Source organism: Perca fluviatilis, chromosome 3 (assembly GCF_010015445.1).
Source record: "Perca fluviatilis chromosome 3, GENO_Pfluv_1.0, whole genome shotgun sequence".
In the NCBI taxonomy this organism is placed as follows: Eukaryota; Metazoa; Chordata; class Actinopteri; order Perciformes; family Percidae; genus Perca; species Perca fluviatilis.
The window spans coordinates 3349843-3374224 of record NC_053114.1 but is presented as its reverse complement, the minus strand read 5'-3'; the positions used below and the strand labels follow the sequence as shown (position 1 = coordinate 3374224).

General features: G+C 41.0%; 1 protein-coding gene across 1 annotated transcript; it reads left to right on the top strand.

Moving 5' to 3' along the window:
- Nucleotides 1-532: 532 nt before the first annotated feature.
- LOC120555905 (adhesion G protein-coupled receptor G3-like) lies at nucleotides 533-13672 on the top strand (the record flags this gene model as incomplete). The annotated part of the gene is made up of 12 exons (XM_039795091.1): nucleotides 533-677; nucleotides 937-1003; nucleotides 2421-2523; nucleotides 3935-4063; nucleotides 7453-7599; nucleotides 7703-7757; nucleotides 7849-7940; nucleotides 8971-9089; nucleotides 10145-10425; nucleotides 11618-11714; nucleotides 12806-13131; nucleotides 13217-13672. Coding segments are annotated over 12 exons (1677 nt in total), but the record flags the coding sequence as incomplete, so codon positions are not given.
- Nucleotides 13673-24382: the final 10710 nt, after the last annotated feature.

Here is a 24382-nt window from a genome sequence, read left to right as displayed (position 1 = left end):
TCACGTCCAAGCAGGCGGTTAACAAAGCATCTTTGGTCTTTAAGTCCTTGGAGAGTCGGCGAACATCTTCCTTGAGGTCAGCAATTTCTTTATTTGCGTTCTTTAAAAATGAGGAAATTTTGTGTGGGAGTGGTGACTCGCCAAGTGTAGAGGCAGCCATGGTGCTAGCGTTGGTTTAGCCCGTTGGTCTAGTCTTAATAATTTAGCGTGAAAGCTAAATGCTTACTACATGTACAGATGTATCTTTGTTTTTTTGTTTTTTTAAAACGCTATATTAATGTAATAGAAACTAGGCTATAGAGCCGATGGGTAGGAGAGTGAAGGCAGCTTCCGGCTCCCTGTTTCCTGCCGGCTGCTGTCGCTTGTGGATGACGTCGACGTTTGTTGTGATTACTTACCTGATTACTTACCTGCAATGAAGATCCACCAGTAAGAATAGTGGATCTTACATGAATCCAGAAGTGATATGAATCACTTCTCGTCCCTATCAGCTCTCCACCCCCACTCAGCTACCACCATCTGATATAATGCATATGTGAAACTCCCCGATCATTCATCAAGCAGAACACCGCTGTGCAGGGAACAGTCACATCACATGTGTGTGAGCATCACTGAGACGATGTGGATTACTTTTTCTTTAGTCACACTTGCGTGGTTTTCTACAGCCCAAGCTGGCGGTAAGTTTTTCACGTTGTGTATTTTATAGCTGTGTGTTTATGAAGTGAGTACCATTTTAACTGTGAATATATTAAGGTCGTAGATTTTCACATCGAAAGAAAAACAAAGTCACACATCACAGTCACAGTCACAGTTTCCCTGAGTAAGTGGTGATCACAATCTGACAACATGTCACTTGTCTTATTGCATTGGCAGACCTATAGCCATATATTGTACTATCTTTGACACTTTCTCTTTCTTTCTCTGTCCCCCTGACAGGCGACTGTGAAAATGTCCTTGATGAATGTCTAAAACAACAACAACAAGGTGGTGGCCCCTGGACCAGGTAACTCATACTCATACATATAAAGCTGATACTGTAGATCTTACTCTCCTCTTATTGAACAACAATACATCCTTCTCTTACACTAATGAATAAGTGTGGCTGCTCGCTGCTGTCTAATGAATGCTGGGATATCTCTGACACGATTGTGAGACCCTGAAACAAAATGTGCACATAAACAGAGGTGTCAAAAGTATTCACATTCATTACTCAAGTAGAAGTATAGATACTAGGGTTTGAAAAGACTTCTGTAGAAGTTGAAGTATCAACTCAAGCTTTTTACTCAAGTAAAAGTGTAAAAGTACTGGTTTCAAAACTACTTAAAGTATAAAAGTAAAAGTAATATAAAGGGGGAAAAATGCCATTAAGGACAAAAGCTTAGCCCCCACACAGGCCTATAGTGCACTACCCCACCTCCACAAAAAAGGAAGCACTTTGTTCAATTGTATTGTTCTGTATGTTCAAAAATATAAAACAATAAAAAGTTGATCTTAAAAAAAAGGAGCACAAGGCGACATTAAAGAACGGCTTTACCCTGTGTTGCCACAGGGTAAAAATTTAATAATTTATAAAAAATTTAATAACAATAACTTATTTCAGGCTGAGTCTGTGTTTTTCAGACAATGGCAGCTACAGTCTGGTGTTACAATCCTCTACAGTGAAATACAGATACACTTTTACACCGTTTAGCTGTCAGCATTTTAACTGTGTTTAATCCAGCTGCTAGCTAACGGTAGGCTAACGTTACCTGCTGCCAAGTGTAGTGTTAACTAGCGTCGCATGCGGCATTCAGTTCCCTCAAACGTCCATTTTCGTAGCATCAAAAAGAAGCGCAGGCATGTAAGTGGCACCTAATAAGGCACCGAAATCCGCGTTGCTATTCAGTCCAGTAGATAACGGTCGTTGGCACCGGTGCCGTATTAGCCCAAATAAAAACAAGCCAAACTGAAATAGGAGTAACATGGCTATTTTTAAAATGTAAGGAGTAGAAAGTAAAGATAATTGTGTAAAAATGTATGAAGTAGAAGTAAAAAGTCTGCTGTAAAATAATTACTCCAGTAAAGTATACCCAAAATTTCTAAAGTAAGGTAACAAAGTATTTGTACTTAATTACTTGACACCTCTGCACATAAACAACAACAATTAATAATCATAACTTACCATATTGTTGTTAGAGGAACCAGTGTGTCAACCTTTCAGGAACTAAACCTGACCGGACATTTCTCTACCAAGGGTTTCGAAATGGCTATACAATATGGTATACAACCCATACATGACTGTGTAAAGTAATCATTTTACATTTTAAATGTCAAAGGACAAAAGGCAACTTAGTTGTGTTGGTTTTTCACCTAAACCCAATGCTTATTCAACTTTATGTAAGTGTTTGGATTGCTGAAATATGTGAATTATGTGTTGGTAGGTGCTATGAGGACAGCATTACAAGCTGTAGGCCTATAGTGAGAAGACTCAAACAGAGACAGATGCCAAACCTCATTCATCAGTGGGTGAGCTGTTCTGATAAGGTGAGGATATTTTTGGGTAGCTCCCAGCTCTTGTCTTATCAGGTCAATCAAAGTTATTGTATGAAATGTACTAATAAAGAAGCAAAACAGGAGAAAAAAAGTATTAGTTGTCTTCACCATACACAAGCATATTTAGTAGAGTTCTGGATGTTACACTGTATTATCTTTCCTTGGAACATATGTACAAAATCCAACATGTCCGTCCAAATCACCCACGGGTGCATTTCATAAATCAGCTCCCCTAGTGGTGGCAGGAAATACGACCCACAAGAGCGTTTTCTGTCCTTATATCTAAACCACAGTAACAGTCACGTTTCAAGACATGTTGTTAACGTTGTGAAATGTTCGCAGTTTGGATAGGTTTGGCTCAAATACTACTACCAAAACTGCTTGGTTAAGTTTAAAAAAAGATCATGGGCCAAGTTCAGCCCCGACAAAACGGAGCAACATGTTTCATTAAACTGAAATGTAGTAAAAGTCGGTAAATGTCCTATGTATGTTTGACCCATCCCTAACATGGATTTTGACGCTCTTAGGCCGGCTGCACACTGGCTGAGTGGCGTGAGCGTGGCGTGTCTGTTGCGTGTCAGTTGCATGGCGGCTGCGTGGCGTTTTCTGTCTTTGCACACCAGAAACGTGTCTGACGCAGCGCTGCTGCTGCTAGCCTTGTCTGTACACATGTATTTTTCCCATTGATATAATGAAATACCACATTAAACATAAATATATACTGATTTGATAACAGCAAAGCCAACGTCGGCAGTATTGATGGCAAAATAGGCTACAGAATATTTTGTTCTGTATTGACAGGTGCAATATTTGAAAATTGATAATTATTTATTATTATTATTTTTAAATTACATTTATATCTGCATTTATGTCAAAACCTAGAGACTTTCAGACATCAAAATGTCATTTATTAAATGTATTTGTGTCAAAATGACATATAAACATCTTTTCGTATTCTATTTACCTAAAAATGCTACCAACGTGCTTGTGTGTTGCTTGAAAAATAGGCGTCGGTCCTATTTCTAGCATGCACGAGTTTTCGGCAGGGCTCAAGCCGCGCCTGAGATGGGCGTGTCACGCAGGCAGTGTACAAGCAGGCAGTGTACAAGCTCTAACCTGTTAACGTGGGAGCCGAAATAAAAACGGACACGCCACGCAGCTGACACGCTCACGCCATGCAGCCAGTGTGTAGTCATAATCACCTCAGCCACTAGAGAGCGCCCCCATTTTAAACATAAATATGAGTCGAGTTGCTGTTTGAACAAACAACGTATGAGGACAGTCTGTGCATTTGAGCAATTAAATCCGAGCAATTAAAATCGTCAACAATATGTTAACTCACCATAGATAAATTATTTCCATACTTTATTTGCATGTTTTGTGTATACTCTATGGCTTTTAGGTTGAAGCGAGTCCCACTCCTGAACACAGGGTTTACATCCCAGGCTCGGCTCTCCAGAGAAGCAGGGGATCTGTGCCTGACAAGGAGACCCTGCTGGTGGCCTCTCTGATCAACAGCACTTATTTCCAGGTCAGTCCCATTTGAGCCACAGACTATTAACTCCTCCTTAGTTGCCCTTATTAATCTGATCCCAATTGACGTGTACATAAAGAGAAGTTAAATTTGGGAAATCACAAACATGGCTGCAATTCCAGAGGATGGATACAGAAGAAAGCAGTTCATATTTTTGTGCGCTGACACTGGCTTCTACTTTCAGTTAGCTCCGTCTGTATATTTATACAAGGCATGACTTTCCCCTCATGCTGATTTGCATTGATTTCCATGAACTCTGTACACTCACAGCCAGCCATTGTGTTCTATAAAAAATTGGAGGAAAGGTTTGATTGAGGAAGCTGATTCACCTCTAATTAACAATACCCTAGTATTAATGTCCTGTTTCTCCTTTGTCACCAGGTGGGAAATTTGTCTTGGGCACAAAGCCCATGATGCAGCCATTAAAAACAACATATACAACATAATACATATACAATACAACAAACAATAGTATGACCCTAATGGTTTGTAATACACAACATGGTGTGACGCAGTGCATATAGTTAACCATTTATAAAAATAAAAATAAATATTAAGAAATATCTGTGCAGTGATAACAACTCTAAAAAAGGTATTAGTTCCTCCTTACGTCTCTGACTTGATACAGCTTCATACTCCCACCTGTAGTCTGAGGTCATTGGGTCAGAGGCTCTTAAGGTGTGGACACATTAAACCACGTCCCCGAGGTCCAAAAAACTGCCTCGGGACACACTGAGGCGACACCGACTTGAGAAACGTAATATGTCTCCATAGCAGCAGGCGCCGTTACTCTACATTGTTGCCCAAGAAATGAAAACCGGCAGCTGATTGGACGAAGGCGTCACATGGGTTTGTTTTCTCTGGAAATTCAAAGCCAGACTGTCATGGTGGCCGTTCAGAATACGATCTCATATTGTACTAAAATAGTTCACTGAAACATGTTTCTGAAAACATTTTAAGCGAGAAATAGGCCATGCAGTTGCTGAATCTGTCTTCATTTCAGCTCAACAAAGGTCAGTTTAAAAGATTTTCATCAGATTTTGAGAGACTCTAGTCACCTCATTCTGCTCGCCATTTCCGGGTGAGTCCCGACTGCCCTGCCGGCGACTGAACATGTCAGGTCGGCCAAAATGAACGCCGACGGCCCCTCAAACTGACGACGGCACAGGACACACCGAACAGACTCGAGTCACCGACCTCGCCAGACTGTCCAACACATTCCCATTACATACCACTCGCTAAATCTCATCCAACTGCGGCTCTCCCCAGTACGTTACACAAATACGCCGAAGGGTGCCTTTTTCGTCGCATCAGACGCTGAAGGACACTGACCAAACGTACTTATATACGAGTTCGGAATGAGAACGGGTTGTCATTCCAAGCATGGGCTCCTAGGCTGTGGAATTTCTTGCCTCCCTTTCTACGTTGTGTGAATTCTGTCAAATCTTTTAAATAGCAATTGAAGACTCCGCTAGTCAAGCAGGCTTTTAGTTAGTGAAGGGGTTTTTATGGTTGTTTATGTTTTCTATTTGTGTTCATATGTCCTTGTATTTTAATTTGTTGTATTGTGTTATATCACAGCATGCACTAATAAGACAACACGTGCAAATAAGACAACACGTATAAAATAAACCACAGCACACACTAATAAGACAACACGTGCAAATAAGACAACACGTGCAAATAAACCACAGCACGCACTAATAAGACAACATGTGCAAATAAGACAACACACACTAATAAGACAACACGTGCAAATAAACCACAGCACACACTAATAAGACAACACGTGCAAATAAGACAACACGTGCAAATAAACCACAGCACGCACTAATAAGACAACACATGCAAATAGCCCACACCACAACGGAAGTGTTTCCAGGGGACACTTTTAACCATTGGCTTTCTGGTACATAGACAGACCAACAACAGGACAATTTTAACAATTTTCGCCATTTTATTCATCACTAAATTCACTTCTGAATACGTTTTAGGCGAGAAATGAACTCTTTAGATTTCGAATATAGGCAGTCTTGCGAAAATCTTTGCCGAATTGACAATTTGTTTCAAAGTTTTCGGAATTGAGTAGCTCCAAAAAGTGACGCGACAGCCAGCTAGCGCCTGCCGGGGCAAATACAGAGAGGATTGGAGATGAGAAGTTTAACTGGCACGTAACTGCGATCAGCTTCGTGGGGAAATTAAGAATCAAGTCCACCAACATACCCAATCACACCATGACAGACGCTCCACTCAGCACCAACTGCTATGTTTAATTTTAAATGAATGTAGCCTACTGGTAGTCTGGCACATGTAGGGTGCTCAGTCGGTCCTGCTCAGAGACCCCACTCTAAGCTGGAGGTCTCTCAGACCGCTCTCGTAAATAAGAGGCTTTTATTTTGCCGTTGATGGATTATTTGTTTAAGTATCACAACACATGTCCATTTTAAGAGTAACCTGTGGTTAGCTGCATTTTCGGAGTTAAACTCCACAAGCGCTTGCAGGCTTAACAACCTCGCTGGCCGGCCGTCACACACACACACACACACACACACACACACACACACAGTCACACACACACACACTCGCCGATACATAATAATAAAATACTGAGCACCCTACATGTGCCAGACTACCAGTAGGCTACATTCATTTAAAATTAAACATAGCAGTTGGTGCTGAGTGGAGCGTCTGTATCGTCTATCGTCTATCGTCTGTATCGTCTATATTCGAAATCTAAAGAGTTCATTTCTCGCCTAAAACGTATTCAGAAGTGAATTTAGTGATGAATAAAATGGCAAAAATTGTTAAAATTGTCCTGTTGTTGGTCTGTCTATGTACCACAAAGCCAATGGTTGAGGCACATGTGCATCACTTAAAAGTGTCCCCTGGAAACACTTCCGTTGTGGTGTGGGCTATTTGCATGTGTTGTCTTATTAGTGCGTGCTGTGGTTTATTTACACGTGTTGTCTTATTAGTGCGTGTTGTCTTATTTGCGCGTGTTGTCTTATTAGTGCGTGTTGTCTTATTAGTGCGTGCTGTGGTTTATTTGCACGTGTTGTCTTATTTGCACGTGTTGTCTTATTTGCACGTGTTGTCTTATTTGCACGTGTTGTCTTATTTGCACGTGTTGTCTTATTAGTACGTGTTGTCTTATTAGTACGTGTTGTCTTATTTGCACGTGTTGTCTTATTGTTGCGTGCTGTGGTTTATTTGCACGTGTTGTCTTATTAGTGCGTAGTGAAAGGTGCTATACAAATAAACTTTACTTACTCTAAAAAAAAGATCAATTAATAAATGATTGGCATCAACATCAAGCGCAACAACAACAGTGCAAAAACACAAATCTCCATCATCAACAATCTTTTGTCAATCATCTTTCATTGCAGCTGAGTCCCAATCGGTCAAAAGCGAGACTATTCATACCACCAGACCGGCCTGTTTTGGGGGGGTTAGTCCTGGCAGTGAGGGCAGGGAACCTTCCTGTCAAAAACCTCTCCCAACCCATCAAATTAACCTTCAAACACAACAAACAGGTAAAATAACAAAAGCAGCTGTGAAGGCATATATATATATATATATATATATGGATGAATCTGCTTTCATCATATCTTGAATATACTTTTGAATGTGTTTCAGGTGGGAGATGGGGCATGTGTGTTTTGGCAGGAGTCAACGCTTAATGATGGAACAGGTAGGCTACAAATGCCAGCCACAGTCTTTTTGCTCCCAAATTAAAAGATCAACTCAGATTTAAACATCATATTGTATGTGTGTGTTTTTAGGTAGCTGGAGCACAGAGGGCTGTGATACCGATGACACCGGAGCTGAATTTATTTGCAGCTGCAACCACATGAGCTTCTTTGCTGTGCTTGTGGTAAAATGAACATTCTCTCTCCGCCGCAACATGCTACCTAATGTGCAAAAGGATTTGCCTTTAAAGGTCCAGTGTGTAACATGTTTAGTTGATCATTATCAAAATCTGTGTTGCCCGTTCACAAACTTGTCCTTTTTCATGAATACTTACCACCACCATCAATTCCAAGTATTCCTTTTGGCTTGAAATTTTGCATTTGCAATTGCATGAACTGGGGTAGACGCTCCATATTCATGCGCCATCTTGAAATACGTTGGTACGCTGGTAAGGGACATACAGGACATACTGCTCCACCTTTCGCTTTTTCTCTGTCACATGATAAACTCACAGGTGCTGCTAATGCTGCTAATGGGTATCGTAGCTACCCGGCCCTGGCAAGTTTGAAGAAGGAAACATGGAGGACCACACGTATTCAAAATCCAAATTTCAGGAACAGGAGTCTTCTTCTTCTTTGCCCAGAAAAAGAAAAAGGATATTGAAAAGAGCAAGAGACCAGGTTTTTGAAGCGCGAAGGCTACCATAGATGTAATACGTACTTTGAACTGCGTGGCGCGAGTGAGTTGATTGCGATATATGATCTCAATGCTAGATGGAAGAAATTGATGTGAGACACAATGTTACCACATAGATTTATAGCTGAATGATTATAAGCTATCATTGTTTGAGGGTGCAATTGTGTTACTGGGGGTAAAAAATTGTCAGCTATAGCACACATTTTAACAGAATTTACAGAAAATGGGCACAATTAAATGTGAATTAATGCACACCACCTCAGCCATGCAAAAAAGATTTTCGTTGTTGCACTTTTGTCCTGTTTTGGAATTTCCAGCATTTCCACAGTTTTTTTATGCACAGATTGAAAATGCACATACAAAACAGGTAGTTGGAAATTTAATTTAAAGAGGCATAGAGTGGTATCTAAGACACATCTCAATATCTACAATATATCTACTAAAGAGGCTTCCATCAGACTTGTGAACTTCAAATCCATTTTTAAATTGAATATGTATTGTCTCTTTTTCTGTGCCAGAACACTGTGTTATCAGTGGGAGAAAGTGATGCTGTGAACCTGAGCTATATCACCTACATTGGCTCAGCGCTCTCCATCTTCTTCACAGTCGTCAGCTTGATTCTCTATATATGTCTACAGTGAGTTTTAAAGCCTGACTTCAAATTAATATTCCCATAAGTCTAGAGTGAATTATATTAACAGATTCCTGTAATGATAGTTTAACAGAGATGATGTGTGATTATTACTTACTGTCATGGAACTGAAGTTTTACGTGTTGTGTTATATATGTGTGATTATTGACAGTTAACAGAGCTATTGCATTTTGCCAGAGTTACAGAGTGTTAATGTTAGAGTTAGTGTTAGTCCTGTCTGTCAGCATCCCAGTCCACTAATGTCCATATTGTGACAGAGTGAGGATGAATTGAAAAGTTTGATGGCCACCAACAGGAATGATCTATTGTGCAGATCACCTGGGGAGTTTGAGTCTTAAAGTGTACCAGTTTCATTTTTATGGCTGCAAAGATGGGTGTTATAGGTCGCAGAGGTTTGTCTTTAGATACTGTGGGTGAAAACAAGCTCTGTGGTTGATCTCACTTCCTGTGAAAATGCAGGCTCATAACAGGAATTAACTGAATTATCTTAACAGCATCAGTGTTAAGCATACATGAAACTGCTTTCTTTGTGTGAATTTCTCTCGAGTGTGGTCCAACGCCCCAGCCAGTCTGCCTGCACTTACTGAGCAAGAAAGTGTTTAATCAGTAGACAAGGTAACATCAAAACAGTTTGGGCTAATACATATGTAGAGATAAGTGGGAGTCCTTTATTTCTTTATTTCTTCATTCGGATCCCAAAATCACAACATAATAAATACAATTTTACATACATTTAAAACAAGACTTATAGTGCAAGTAAATAACATTACTGCGTGTAACTAGTTCCGTAAATTAGGGTAAAAAAAGAATAACATCACATTCCAACTGGGATAGTTGGCAAGCTATTCCACATTGTGATGGCTTTAAACATTACAGACCTGCACACTGCTTCAGCCCGGCTCCACTGGGCCCATAGGACTGTGTTGAGGTGAAAGTATCTGTAGAATGTAGGTCAGTAATGGCCATATATAGTACTGTATCTGCCAAATAGGCAATAGAAAAATTATCATATTGTTTTTACGTCGTTTTTACACTTTTAGACGTCGGCGTCCAGAGAAGGCTATCGGGGTGCATTTGCAACTAACAGGAGCGCTGCTCTGCCTCCATCTCACCTTCCTGCTGTGCAGCTTCTGGGTGTGGCATCTGAATGAGAATGAGGAGGGCTGGGTTTGCCAGGGTCTGGGTCTCTTTTTACACTGGTCCCTGCTGGCCACCTTCAGCTGGGCAGCTCTGGAAGGCTTCCACCTCTACCTTCTCTTAGTCCGAGTCTTCAACATCTACGTCAGGAGATACCTGCTAAAGCTCAGCATGGTGGGATGGGGTGAGTAGAGTCTGGTTGGGACGGTGTTTCTGTCAAAAGGTGTATAATAATAAATCTGCTCTCTTGAAATGTTGCTTATAACTCCGAAAAATAGCCAAATTAAAATACCCTGTGCAGCTCAAATGGAGTTGGACTATTCATGACAGACTCAAGTCACTGACCTCGCCAGACTGTCCAACGGCTGATTATCAGCCCAGTGTGTCCCGGCAATTATACGGCGGTCACTTCACTTCCTCATTTGTTCTCGTGATAATTACTTCAGCCAAGAGAGATCAACAGGCCTAACAGGATCGTCATTTTGGGTCGTCGTGAGCTGTTTGCATAACTGACCCATACGGATGTTTTTTGGGTGAGGAGGGGTTGTATATTCACGCTTGTTTTAGCTCTCTTTTCAATCTCTACTACTACTACTGTATTCTGCTAGTTGCTAGCTTTGTCTGTCTGACGGTGCTGGGCAAGTAGCGGAGAGTCACTGAGAACAGCTACAGCTGGTCTACCACGGTCAGTCGTCAGCTATTGCTTAATTGTAACACAATCAATAATTGGTAGTCTGATTCATTTATTGTAGTTATTGGTCTAAATGGGATTTTTTGACAATAAAAAATATAGAATATCACCAGATTTACCCTTTATACACATTACTGCAAAGAGGGAGTCAGAAGGTGCCCGCAGCTTATTTTTTCCTGGCCCCCCCAAGCATGTTTATCATGATGATTGTGAGTTGGATAAACATTAGTGCTGAATGCTGGTAATGGAGGTATTATTGCACTGTAAAAAGCAGCAATGCAATAAGAGGAAAAGAATAATTCTGCAGCGGATGTAATCAATACAGGTTCCAAAACATTTGAAAACGGATTGATTATGATCTTAAATATTATTTTGGTCTTTCAATTTAATCAAATAAAATATAACCTGAGAACAGAAGTGTTCTGTTGTTCAACCTAAAAAAGCCAAAATGTGTCTGATGTTACTATTTTTAAGTGACATAACATAGGGTAGGATTTGGGGGGTTAACGGCAGTACTATTCTTGAAAGCCATTTTTGTAGAGTTCGCTGAATGAATGCCGATATTTCCCGGGTCCGGGATTTTTGAGAAAACATTTGGGGCTGTAGCCCCAGAAGCCACCCCCTGGCTCCGTCCCTGGTCAGGGCTTGTTGAAGTAAATTCTGTATCTTTCTTGTCTTCATGCAGGTGTTCCAACACTGGTTGCAGTGGTTTGTGGGATTTCAGGTGTTTATGGCAAATACAGTCTGAGGAATGCCAACAACCAGACTTCAACAGCACAGATGTAAGAAACCAAGATTTATTGTTATGTTTTAAATATTCAACCACACAGGAGTTTGGAATTCTAACCAAATATTGTTCATAGTGTGATTTTAAGCGTGCATTATTTTGTTCCTTGCCAAGAAGCAGATTATTTGTAATTCAAAGTTAACTTGATCAAAAGCCCTATTCGCACGGGATAAGTATTACCTGGGGACCTCTTGTAGTTTATAAATTACCCCCACACGTCTGTATTTCGTCTGGCGCATTCACACGGGATAACTGAAGTCTGTATTTTACTCAAATTTACAGACATTATCCCCGGATATGATGTCAAAACTTTTCATTTATAATTGACAACGCAGCCAGTTAGACCCCAAATCACAGAGATGCCAATTCGCACGGGACTAATATTATCACAGGACCACAGGCGAAATATGGTAGGTCATTTGCGGGGGAATTATTACTTTACAAATTACAGACATGACCGATTCGCACGGGATTAAGATCACAGACAACCTCCGCGATTATTACAAATGACTGGAGGTCACCAGGTAATACTTATCCCGTGCGAATAGGGCTTTAGTCTATATATCCACGACGTTCCACTTCAGGGACTGCTCCGGTGCCGCAGGAAATTCTGCCGGAAGCATGTCGTTTCGCCGATGACCATTTCCTTCCGCTTTCTTTGTGTTGGTGTTCTAAACTCCGGTGGATTTATTTGGACTATGGTTAACTGCTCCTCAGATCTCGGCAGGGTAAATCCAGACAGCTAGCTAGACTATCTGTCCAATCTGAGTTTTCTGTTGCACGACCAAAACTACTTTTGAACGTACACACGTTCCACCAAAACAAGTTCCTTCCCGAGGCTATTTTGTCGAGGCACCGTGGCTTCATCTGGCGCTTAGCACCGCCCATGACGATTGTGATTGGTTTAAAGAAATGCCAATAAACCAGAGCACGTTTTTCACCCATCCCGGAATGCTGTGTGGACTAGCCAGACCCTCCTCCACAGCGCCTTTGAGGATGGTCTGGCAAAGCGAGACTGACTTGATCTAAATAGAAAAACTAAATATTGGCTTTTATTTTTTTTTCTTTCTTTTTAATAACCTGCAGATGCTGGATGAGCAGCCAGTTCCCACAGAGGCTCCTAGTCAGCTACATCACTACCGTGGCCGTCCCATGTGTGCTGATGATACTGTGTAATTCCTGCATGCTGGGGCTGGTGGTGTTTAAGCTCTGGGGGCTACGGGCAGGTAGTGGAGGGACTGAAAGCAGTGGCTGGAAAAAGATAAACAGGGAGAAAGGGATGAAGTTATTGAAAGACTGTGCCACAGTGCTGGGCCTCAGCTGTGTGCTGGGCTTACCTTGGGGATTAGCGAGCATCACCTACATCTCCCTCCCTGGGATCTACATATTCACTATACTAAACTCCCTGCAGGGTCAGTATGTGCACGATCCTCATATAAAGTACTCTGCTTTTATGATTTACCAGAAGTATTCACAGCCTTTCTCTTTTCTTCTTAGGTGTATTCATGTTCCTGTGGGCTGTGGCTTTGACCTGCAAGTCTCGTTCTGACAATAACTCCTCAACCAGAGACCCTTCTTCTCAGAAAATAATGACCACCAGTTTCAACACCTGATGTTCACAACTACAACAAATGTATTATCTATTGCCTATAGTATGTGTTCCTTTGGAGTCCAGTTATGTGCAGTTAAATGATAACATTAATTAATCAGCTCATGTCTCATCATGTCTTGCAACTTCTTGAAATCAAGATGGCAGACACACATCCATCATGAACAGTAACTGCTTCTAATTATTTATTGTTGCTACAATTATGATCCGTATTGTTGCAGTAATGTCATGCATAATGTCATGCATAATCAGAAATTGACAGGCAGAGAAAAAATAAATTCTCTAATTGTCTTTTCTGCAGTTAGTGTTTTAATATATGATCATAAAGACAACTTTGTTAAAAGGTAAACTGTGTAGGAATTTCTGCCATCTAGCGGTGAAATTGTATTTTGCAATAGTGCTCTCTAGCGTCTCGCTTTTTCAAATGTGTGTTGAAACTACGGTAGCCGTTATGTACCAAGAAGCTATTATTCCCTTTTTCGCTTATTTCGGCAATGAGGATTCCTTCTCCTGTGGCTCTGCATAAGTCTGATCCTCCATTATGAACTAAAGTGCAGTGCAGGCTTTCAAATTTGCCAGGGCAGTGACAAGCACCTCTCACTGATCTCCTCCGTTTCAGCTGGTTTCAGTTACGTGACGCTGGCTCTGAACGAAAACGTGTTGTGGATTAGCTAGACAGGTAGGATAGTGCTTTATTTATATAAAAAGTCTGGTGGCTTTGAAAAGAGCACATGGGTTAAGGTGTCCATTCTCAGGAATTAATGTCCAATTAGAGTCCATTAATGACCTTATATTTGAAACAATGAAGATGATTAACCAGCTATACCATGGTCACTTGCGTCTGTTTTCTTGGTAACACCTGAGGGTTTGACTCATACCTGGAACATTCTTTCCCATCCAGTAAGCCTGAAGTAGTAACTGGATGTGATGATGTCTAAATGTGAAACTATGGGCCCTATCTTGAACTCAGCGCAATTGCCTTTGTACACCGACGCATGTATCATTCCTATTTTGCACCCGACGCACAGCGGACTTTTCCCTCCACAGACGCACGTCGGTAAATTAGGGAATGTATTTGCACTCGCGGGGGCGGTTCAGCGAAAAGAGGAGGCGTGTTCCGGCGCAAACTTACCTGGTGCTATTTTGCAGTTTCAGAAAACAATTCCGCCACTGACCAGGAAAAACCTGGTCTAAAGTCAGTGGCGCTAGTCTAAAGTCAGTAGCGCGTTATTCAGATGCTATTTTAGGGGCGCATGCTTGGCCATAACGTGTGCACAACGCGCATACACTTCTCTCCCATTTTTGCAAACCATACATAATTACAAAGAAAAATATTACTGAAAATGCGCTTCAGGTGTTTGGATAGATCAGGAGGCACTTTACAGTACAGTCCTCAAAAAGTCGCAGCATTCTATGTGGCTTGTTGTGTTTTACACAACATTTCCATGAATCATGGATGTGTTGATGACATAAATGAGGAAATATTAGAGGACTTAAGGAGACGTATTGTTGAACTTTGGCGGGATTGGACACTCCGGCGGAATCTGGTCCGGGAGTAATGCGCGATGCGCTCCTGGTGGAGCGGGTGGACGGAGATGGAGTTGGGGGAGGACGAAGGGGCACAACAGGTGCAGGTGGTGCGTTTGGAGGCCCACGCTCCATGGCTGCAGCAATCCTCTCCAGACTTGAGGAGATGCGCCTTAATCCATTGATCCAATGCTCTCCAGTATTTGTTTTTCACAACAGTTTTAGCTATCAAATTACTGAAAGGCATATAAGGAAAATACTAACTGTAGTATTGCTCTAAACTCCTTTCACAAATCAGATTTTGGCTAATTAGCTAACTATTTAACGTCACTGGGCAGTGTTTGTACCTAGCTATACAATGTTGTTTTTTTGTACTTTGACACAATTTGAATATTTGGTCACACATCAGTCTAACATCTACTTTCCTCTCATGGACAAAAGAATATGATCCAGCATCTCTGCTTGATTGGTGGATATAAGAACATTTAAACTGAAAACTGAGTACAGTCTGTTGGTTATGGGCAACTGTTTCCTCCCTTAAAGGTCCAGTGTGTAACGTTTATACTTGTTCATTATAAAAATCTGTTTTGCCCGTTCACAAACTTGTCCTTTTTCATAAATATTTACCACTACCATACATTTAAAGTATTCCCATTGACTTGAATTTTTACATTTGCACTACCATGAACTGGGGAAGACGCTCCATATCCATGCGCCATCTTGAAATATGTTAGCCGGTAAGGGACATACAGGACATACTGCTCCGCCTTTCGCTTTTTCGCTGTCACATGATAAACTCACAGGTGCTGCTAATGCTGCTAATGGGTATCGTAGCTTCCCGGCCCCGGAATGTTTGAAGAAGGAAACATGGAGGACCACACGTTATCTTAAAGGGGTGATAGAATGATTATATAGGGTATTTTACACTGTTCCTTAAGGTCTCCTAATGGGGTATGTAACATTGGTTGGGCTGAAAATTGCCCGAATGATATTTTATTAGGCCCTTAACTACCCTGTGAATATGGCTCTATTTGGAACAAGAGCTTTTCTTCCAAATATGGTATGCTCATGAATATTCAGAATGAGCTACGCGCTGATTGGTTTGAGCAAACTACATAGAAACACATGGGAGACTCATATTTCAGACACTGCAAAGTTATACATTGTTTATCGGGCTATTTCGTTATTAAATTCACTTCTGATACTTTTTTAAGCGAGAAATCAACTATATAAAGCTCAAATATGGGCCGTTTTACGAAAATTGATGGCTAATTGCAAATTTGGTAAGACTGTGTGTCGGAGTTCAGCCGCCGGTGCTGCCTCTTCGCCCGGCCTGCCTTCACAGACCCGGCCTGCTATGAGGTATTACAGCTCGGTCACGGCTGCAGCCCACAGCAGGGACTACCAACACCGCTGCCCTGACAGAGCTCCAGGGCCTTCAACACCCTCTTCCTGCTAGCTAAATGGCCCGTTGTGTGTGAGTGAGAGGCGCCGTCAGCGAGCTTGTTACACCAGCAATCTGTTACCACATGTTACCCACATGTCACGCCACTTATACAAAATCTAATTAAAGGTCTTATAAAGCTAACAACGGTGTCCGATTTCAAGTTAATGAATATTTGTGAAGACAAAGTGTTTTGTTAGCTGTGACTGTCCCTTCAATCCTAGCTATGTGTAGCTACAAACCACGGATAGTTAGCTTCCTTTTCGCCTTAATTCGATTATATTTACAGTTTGAATTTCGTCACGCCACTTACACAACATCTAACTATATGTCTTATAAACCTAACAACGGTGTCCGATTTCAATTTAATGAATATTTGTGAAAACTAGGTGTTTCGTTAGCTGCGACTGTCCCTTCAATCCTAGCTATGTGTAGCTACAAACCACGGATAGTTAGCTTCCTTTTCGCCTTAATTCGATTATATTTAGAGTTTGAATTTCGTCACGCCACTTACACAACATCTAAATATATGTCTTATAAACCTAACAACGGTGTCCGATTTCAATTTAATGAATATTTGTGAAAACTAGGTGTTTCGTTAGCTGCGACTGTCCCTTCAATCTTAGCTATGTGTAGCTACAAACCACGGATATTGAGCTAGCTTCCTTTTCACCTTAATTTGATTATATTTACAGTTTGAATTTCGTCACGCCACTTACACAAAATCTAACTATATGTCTTATAAAGCTAACAACGGTGTCCGATTTCAAGTTAATGAATATTTGTGAAGACAAAGTGTTTCGTTAGCTGCGACTGTCCCTTCAATCCTAGCTATGTGTAGCTACAAACCACGGATAGTTAGCTTCCTTTTCGCCTTAATTTGAGTATATTTACAGTTTGAATTTCGTCACGCCACTTATACAACATCTCCCTAAAGGTTTTATAAAGCTAACAACGGTGTCCGATTTCAAGTTAATGAATATTTGTGAATTCCAGAGGAATTCTAAGAGGAGGCTAGCTAGCTCTCATTGATAGAGCTACATCCAGCCGCAGGCTCTATCAATGAGACTCGCGGACAAGCGGCGTTTATTTCACCAATAGTTTGTTTAAATAACTCAACACATTATAATTACACACATTAAAAGATTAACTGGAACCTGTGGTAACAGATTGCTGGCGTAACAAGCTCGCTGACCGTGCTCTCACTCACACACACCGGCATTTAGCTAGCAGGAAGAGGGGAGCTGCAAGCCCTGGAGCTCTGTCAGAGCACCAGCGTTTAGTAGTCCATTATCCAAAAACCGGTGACTTTGCGCGGGTATGGAGTGCTGTGGGCTGCCAGTCGTGACGGAGCTCCAAGTACCTCATAGCAGGCCGGGGTGTGTGAAGGAAGGCAGGTCGGGCGGCGAGGCAGCAACACAGGCAGCACCGGCAGCTGAATTCCGACACACAGTTGGATAAAATTTGCAATTAGCCATCCATTTTCGTAAAGTGGCCCATATTTGAGCCTTACATAGTTGATTTCTCGCATAAAAAAGTTTCAGAAGTGAATTTTGTAATGGAATAGCAGAGATATGCGCGACCTAGATTCTGAAGACTACCTGATCTCAGGTCAGTTGTGTAGCCTATGTAAATGTTGGGGCGTGACCGTTCTCTTAATACACCCATGGGCTGACAAAGGTTCCGGTTTTTGGGAGGTTGACGTCAACTTCCAGCTTTGTTGGGATTCGCCCGTTTTCAGCGGCAGTTTCAAAATATGAAATTTTCATAGTAAAGGGGTGTCAGTGGGACTTTGAGCTTCTATGTATGTCCTATTTACCCACCGAACTGTCGTTATTCAACTATGACAGGGTAAAATCGGTTTTGCATTCTATCACCCCTTTAATACATTCTGCGGCGGAGTGGGACAAAAGATTTACCAGGAAATTTCGTAGACCACAGGCCCCTGGGGGGTGGGGGACAGATGAATGTTCAACTTTCAAATATTAGGTCTGCATTTAAAATAGATGTGCAATCATGAACAAAAAATATGAATGTTTGGTTGATGTTTACAGTCACATGGCTGAACTTACATTTAAATAATAAGTACTGCAATTACCATGAAGAACGATTTTAATAAAATAATGATTGTTTATCTGTCTGGTCCACACTCAGTGCAGTAGGAGAAGAAGGCAATGGAACTCTGGTCCTGTAGTTTCTCCCATCACAATCCCCAGCCCCTCTATCCTCTATCCTCTGTCCTGCTCAATCTGCTGTCTCTGCCTTCTTTCTCTCTACCTGTATTTCACACTGTTGGCCTCGTTTTGGCAGAAATTGCCCATGCTATTATTGGATCTCTGTGGTCTTCGGGCTAAATATTACTGGATCTCTGCGACCTTCGGGCTTATTATTACTGGATCACTGTGGCGTCCAGGCTTAATATCACTGGATCACTTTTTTTACACTTTTATTTTAAGACAAACATATCACATACCTCCTTACATACACTTTGACATAGTCAATTCTATCTTTTCAAAAGGTCTTCAAACTTTAACTACACCTGTAGTACACTTCTAGACAATATCTAGCTAATACTTTGACACAGTCTACAGTATACAGATTTCGACCTTTGTCATTGAGATAAAATTTGACAGTTTATAAGGACTTCCATACAGCCTACACCAACTTTGACCTCTGGTATTGATCTTTGAAATTGACATCCAAGCAGGGTGACCATGCCTAGAAAAGGGAACAAGTCTTGAGCTTCCAAACTGCGTTGGCAGAAGTTTGGCGAGTCTCACCACTCAACACCAGCTGAACAGACAGTGAGTTTGCATCCTCACAGCAACAGAGAAGTACATTTTCCTCAGTCTTCTCATTCTAAAGTTACACGTGTGTTAGCATCCCGCAGTCAGAGGCATTACATATTCCGATTCAAGAAACAGTCAGTGTACCTGTAACTCTGCATCATTTCTTGCTTTCCTGCACGAATTACGACAACTCCAATGGGCAGATCTTGATCTTGTGTTGGATAGAGGCCATGCAATGTACAGTAGGGGCCAAAAGTTTGGACAAACCTTCTCATTCAATGCGTTTCCTTTATTTTCATGACTATTTACATTTTAGATTCTCACTGAAGGCATCAAAACTATGAATGAACACATGGAATTATGTACTTAACAAAAAAGTGTGAAATAACTGAAAACATGTCTTATATTCTAGTTTCTTCAAAGTAGCCACCCTTTGCTCTGATTACTGCTTTGCACACTCTTGGCATTCTCTTGATGAGCTTCAAGAGGTAGTCACCTGAAATGTTTTCCCAACAGTCTTGAAGGAGTTCCCAGAGATGCTTATCACTTGTTGGCCCTTTTGCCTTCACTCTGCGGTCCAGCTCACCCCAAACCATCTCGATTGGGTTCAGGTCCGGTGACTGTGGAGACCAGGTCATCTGGCGCAACACTCCATCACTCTCCTTCTTGGTCAAATAGCCCTTACACAGCCTGGAGGTGTGTTTGGGGTCATTGTCCTGTTGAAAAATAAATGATGGTCCAACTAAATGCAAAGCGGATGGGATGGCATGTCGCTGCAGGATGCTGTGGTAGCCATGCTGGTTCAGTATGCCTTCAATTTTGAATAAATCCCCAACAGTGTCACCAGCAAAGCACCCCCACATCATTACACCTCCTCCTCCATGCTTCATGGTGGGAACCGGGCATGTAGAATCCATCCGTTCATCTTTTCTGCGTTGCACAAAGACACGGCGGTTAGAACCAAAGATCTCAAATTTGGACTCATCAGACCAAAGCACAGATTTCCACTTGTCTAATGTCCATTCCTTGTGTTTCTTGGCCCAAACAAATCTCTTCTGCTTGTTGCCTCTCCTTAGCAGTGGTTTCCTAGCAGCTACTTGACCATGAAGGCCTGATTTGCGCAGTCTCCTCTTAACAGTTGTTCTAGAGATGTGTCTGCTGCTGGAACTCTTTGTGGCATTCATCTGGTCTCTAATCTGAGCTGCTGTTAACTTGCGATTTCTGAGGCTGGTGACTCTGATGAACTTATCCTCAGCAGCAGAGGTGACTCTTGGTCTTCCTTTCCTGGGGCGGTCCTCATGTGAGCCAGTTTCGTTGTAGCGCTTGATGGTTTTTGCGACTGCACTTGGGGACACATTCAAAGTTTTCGCAATTTTCTGCACTGACTGACACACTGACTTTGTTAAAGTAATGATGGCCACTCGTTTCTCTTTACTTAGCTGATTGGTTCTTGCCATAATATGAATTCTAACAGTTGTCCAATAGGGCTGTTGGCTGTGTATCAACCTGACTTATGCACAACACAACTGATGGTCCCAACCCCATTAATAAGGGAAAGATTCCACTAATTAACCCTGACAAGGCACACCTGTGAAGTGAAAACCATTTCAGGTGACTACCACATGAAGCTCACTGAGAGAACACCAAGGGTTTGCAGCGCTATCAAAAAAGCAAAGGGTGGCTACTTTGAGGAATCTGAAATAAAAGACATGTTTTCAGTTATTTCACACTTTTTTTGTTAAGTACATAATTCCATATGTGTTCATTCATATTTTTGATGCCTTCAGTGAGAATCTACAATGTAAATAGTCATGAAAATAAAGAAAACGCATTGAATGAGAAGGTGTGTCCAAACTTTTGGCCTGTACTGTAAACCGGGAGGAGAAACTGATGCAAAATTTTTGCATGTACAAAACACAAGGTGCAAGGTATGACAACTTCTTCAGCAGCAGTATCACTGAGAAACATCTTTGAACCTGGTATGGCCTATGTAGCTCTCGGTAGAGTAACATCTCTCAGCGGACTACACATTTTAGATATGGATGAGCAAAAGATATACTCCAACCCTGAAATGACCACAGCTCTCGCTAACATGAGTGAAGCTTCATTAGAGTGCATAATGCCTCTACTTCACGTCACAACATCGTTAAACAGGCCAGATACTCTAACAGTCGTCCAGCATAACACAGAAGGACTGCCATCTCATAACGCTGACATCAAAAGTCACCATTAACTGCTTCTGGCAGATGTCTTAACAGAGACTCACCTACTAGGATCCTTTGTTTCAGAAAGTCTCCATATAGAAGGCTACAATATGTTTAAACGCAATAGAAACGTCTCATACACAAACACTCCTCACATGGCCAACAAAAATGGTGGTGGAGTCGCTATCTATGTGAGAAACCATATCCAAGTCCGTGAAAAGCAGTACATACAGTCGAGTTCACAGTCATCAAGCTCAAAGCTCCAATCCATGCACTGATTGCCTGTCTACAGGCCTCCGGGCTCCAGCGTCCTCTCATTTTTATCGAACCTGCAAAGAATCTTAGATGCACTGGAAATAATGGATCATCATCCCATATTAGTTTGTGGAGATTTTAATGAAGATCTATTGTCTAGAGCAAGCAAGCCAATACTAGAACTATTTCAGTCTAAAGGTTACGAGCAAATCATCACTGCTGCTACCACGGACAAAAATACACCATTTGACCCCGTTTTCATCTCAAGACCACAGCACTGTCTCCATTCGGGTGTGCTGCGAACTTATCACAGTTATCACAATCCTGTGTACTGTATATTAACCCCTGAAATATAACTCATGAATATAACTCTCGTAACTACATGAAATTCAAACTTTGCAATATTACTGAATACTTGCATTAATGACTCTAAGCTAGTATTGCATGGATGAATAGATTAAAATTTGTAGTTACTTAATACATTTCTCAAAATATAATTTTAACAAAACTTTAAAGAGGTAAAACTACAATTAAGAGGTTGGTTGGTCGTCCTTGGCAGCTAGGCTGTAACATCTGTCCTGGTTGCACCAGCCTTTCAGAGGCTGGAAGGAAGGGAAGGAGGGATGGATGGATGGACGACCTCACCAAAAATAAATAAAAAAGACTAACATTTATACCTACTACTTTACACTTCACACGATCACAAATGGTAAAAAAATATTATCAAATGGTAGTTTACTAGATCGTGACTATTGGTTCACACATGCAAATCCTCTTCCAACTCTTCAATCCGGACCCAGGTACAAAGTAAGTGAACAAAACACTATAGCGTATGGACACATTTAATAATCATTTCCTATAATAAGGTAGAACTGCCCCTGTATTTTTCTCGCTGTTTATTTACTCTGTGTGTACTTCTGTTTTACAAGCAACATGCAGCTTTAAGCATGACAGCCCATGAAAACAGAGAAAGTCCAGCAACACTTCACAGTACTCCTCACTTCTGACCTGAAATATCCATGCACCTGGGGAACAGAGACACCATGCCAAAAGGCCACTGCTTCACCTTTACAATAGCTGGACCTGTGCCTGGTATGTTACTATGATTGTTTTCTTTAATTTGAATGCTGCTCAAGTAACTTATAGTAATTCAGTACTTTTTGACCATCTGCATCAATGGTTAATGTCATCTCTCTATTCCAGCAGTCTACTAAAAGAGGTGAAGTTGGATGCATGTGAAATAAGCAAGGCCATCCTAACAGTGCGGTGGCAAGGCAACAGAAATAGTTAACTACATAATTCGTGGTGTATGCATACCTATAAACAATCAGTGGCACTCATGATGGGAATTATCAAGTGCTGCACCCCTTATATTACAATAACCTTGAATGGATGTTTATAACATTTTCATTTACAGAGGTAAATATGCAAATCTTTGGTATTAAAAGATATTGGTTTTCTGTTTCTGCACTTGTTCTTTCCAGAAAACACCTTCCAAGGGGTTTTATGCTTTAGTGTCTTCCTTCAATGACAATTAGGAAGGAAAGTGAATCCAGCAACACTTCACTGTGTTACAGTTGGAGGCTACTGCTACAGCATACAAATCTCTGGACCTGGTATATGACTGAGTTTTTCTTTAACAGTGATACATGCATACAGCATGAACTTCAGACAGTTTATTTCCAGACCAAAAAAAAACTGTGAAATGTTTGTCTTGGCCATCTCCATCAGAGGTGTTAAAGTTTGGTTCTCTCCTCTCCACACATAACAGAACCAGAACCACATGGACAGAGGAACAGGAGCAGAAGCATCAGAGGCAGTGCAGCTGCTACATGACTCTTTGCTGAGGTTTCAATGCTCCACTTCAGCTGGACTCATAAAAAGTGTGGTAACACTTTACTTGACAGTACCGACATAACCATGACATGACACTGTCATAACTATGATATGACACTGTCATGAATGTGTCATAAACCTTATAAACAAGTCATAAACGTTTATGACTTCTGTCATTAAGTGTCATTCGGTTTTTGTCATGACAAGTTGACATTAAATTAGTTTGGGATGTCTTTGTAATGACAACTTGACATTAACCAGGATGACATTACCAGAGGATGTCTTTGTCATGACAAGCAGACCTACTGCATATTGCCTGTGAAAAGGCTAATGATTATATCTATTGGTTATGGAAAGTATAATGTTGCTTTTCAACACTATTGCTAGCTGTGGGTATTTTGTTGAATGAATGTTAGTACAAATTGTGAGTTTAACTGTTTAACTGGAGTTTATGGTGAAGTAGCTAACTTAAAGAGGCTAATTTTTAGTGCATTCTTTCTACAGTTACAGGGAGAGATAAATAAGCATGCAAGTCTTAATGCCTCTAGATTACAACACTGTAGCTTAAGTTATGGGAAAATAATACAATTTGAGAGATGTTTACATGCAATTTATGCAATTATATTTAGGATAGTGTTAATGTTACTAAGGTTCCATACAACTTGAATAAGAAATGCATTGTTTGTATAAAGGTTGCCTATTAATATAAATGTGCTTTTGGTACATGAAAGGGATTTATATACGTTTGATACCTAAGAAGAAATGTAAGAACGGTTGTACAAACTGAATAGAGGTTTAGATATTTCAATATGGGTTAACTGAAATATGACCTCATTTTATTTTCATTGTAGCCTAAGCAATTGATTTTATTACTGAATAGTAATTGAGAGAAATGTTTTGGCCTTATCTACAGGTGGAGGAGGTGAAAAGGCTACGCAGGGGAGGCCCAGTCCACAGAGGGATATTGAATCACATCGATTCTAAACATCCCAGAGACTT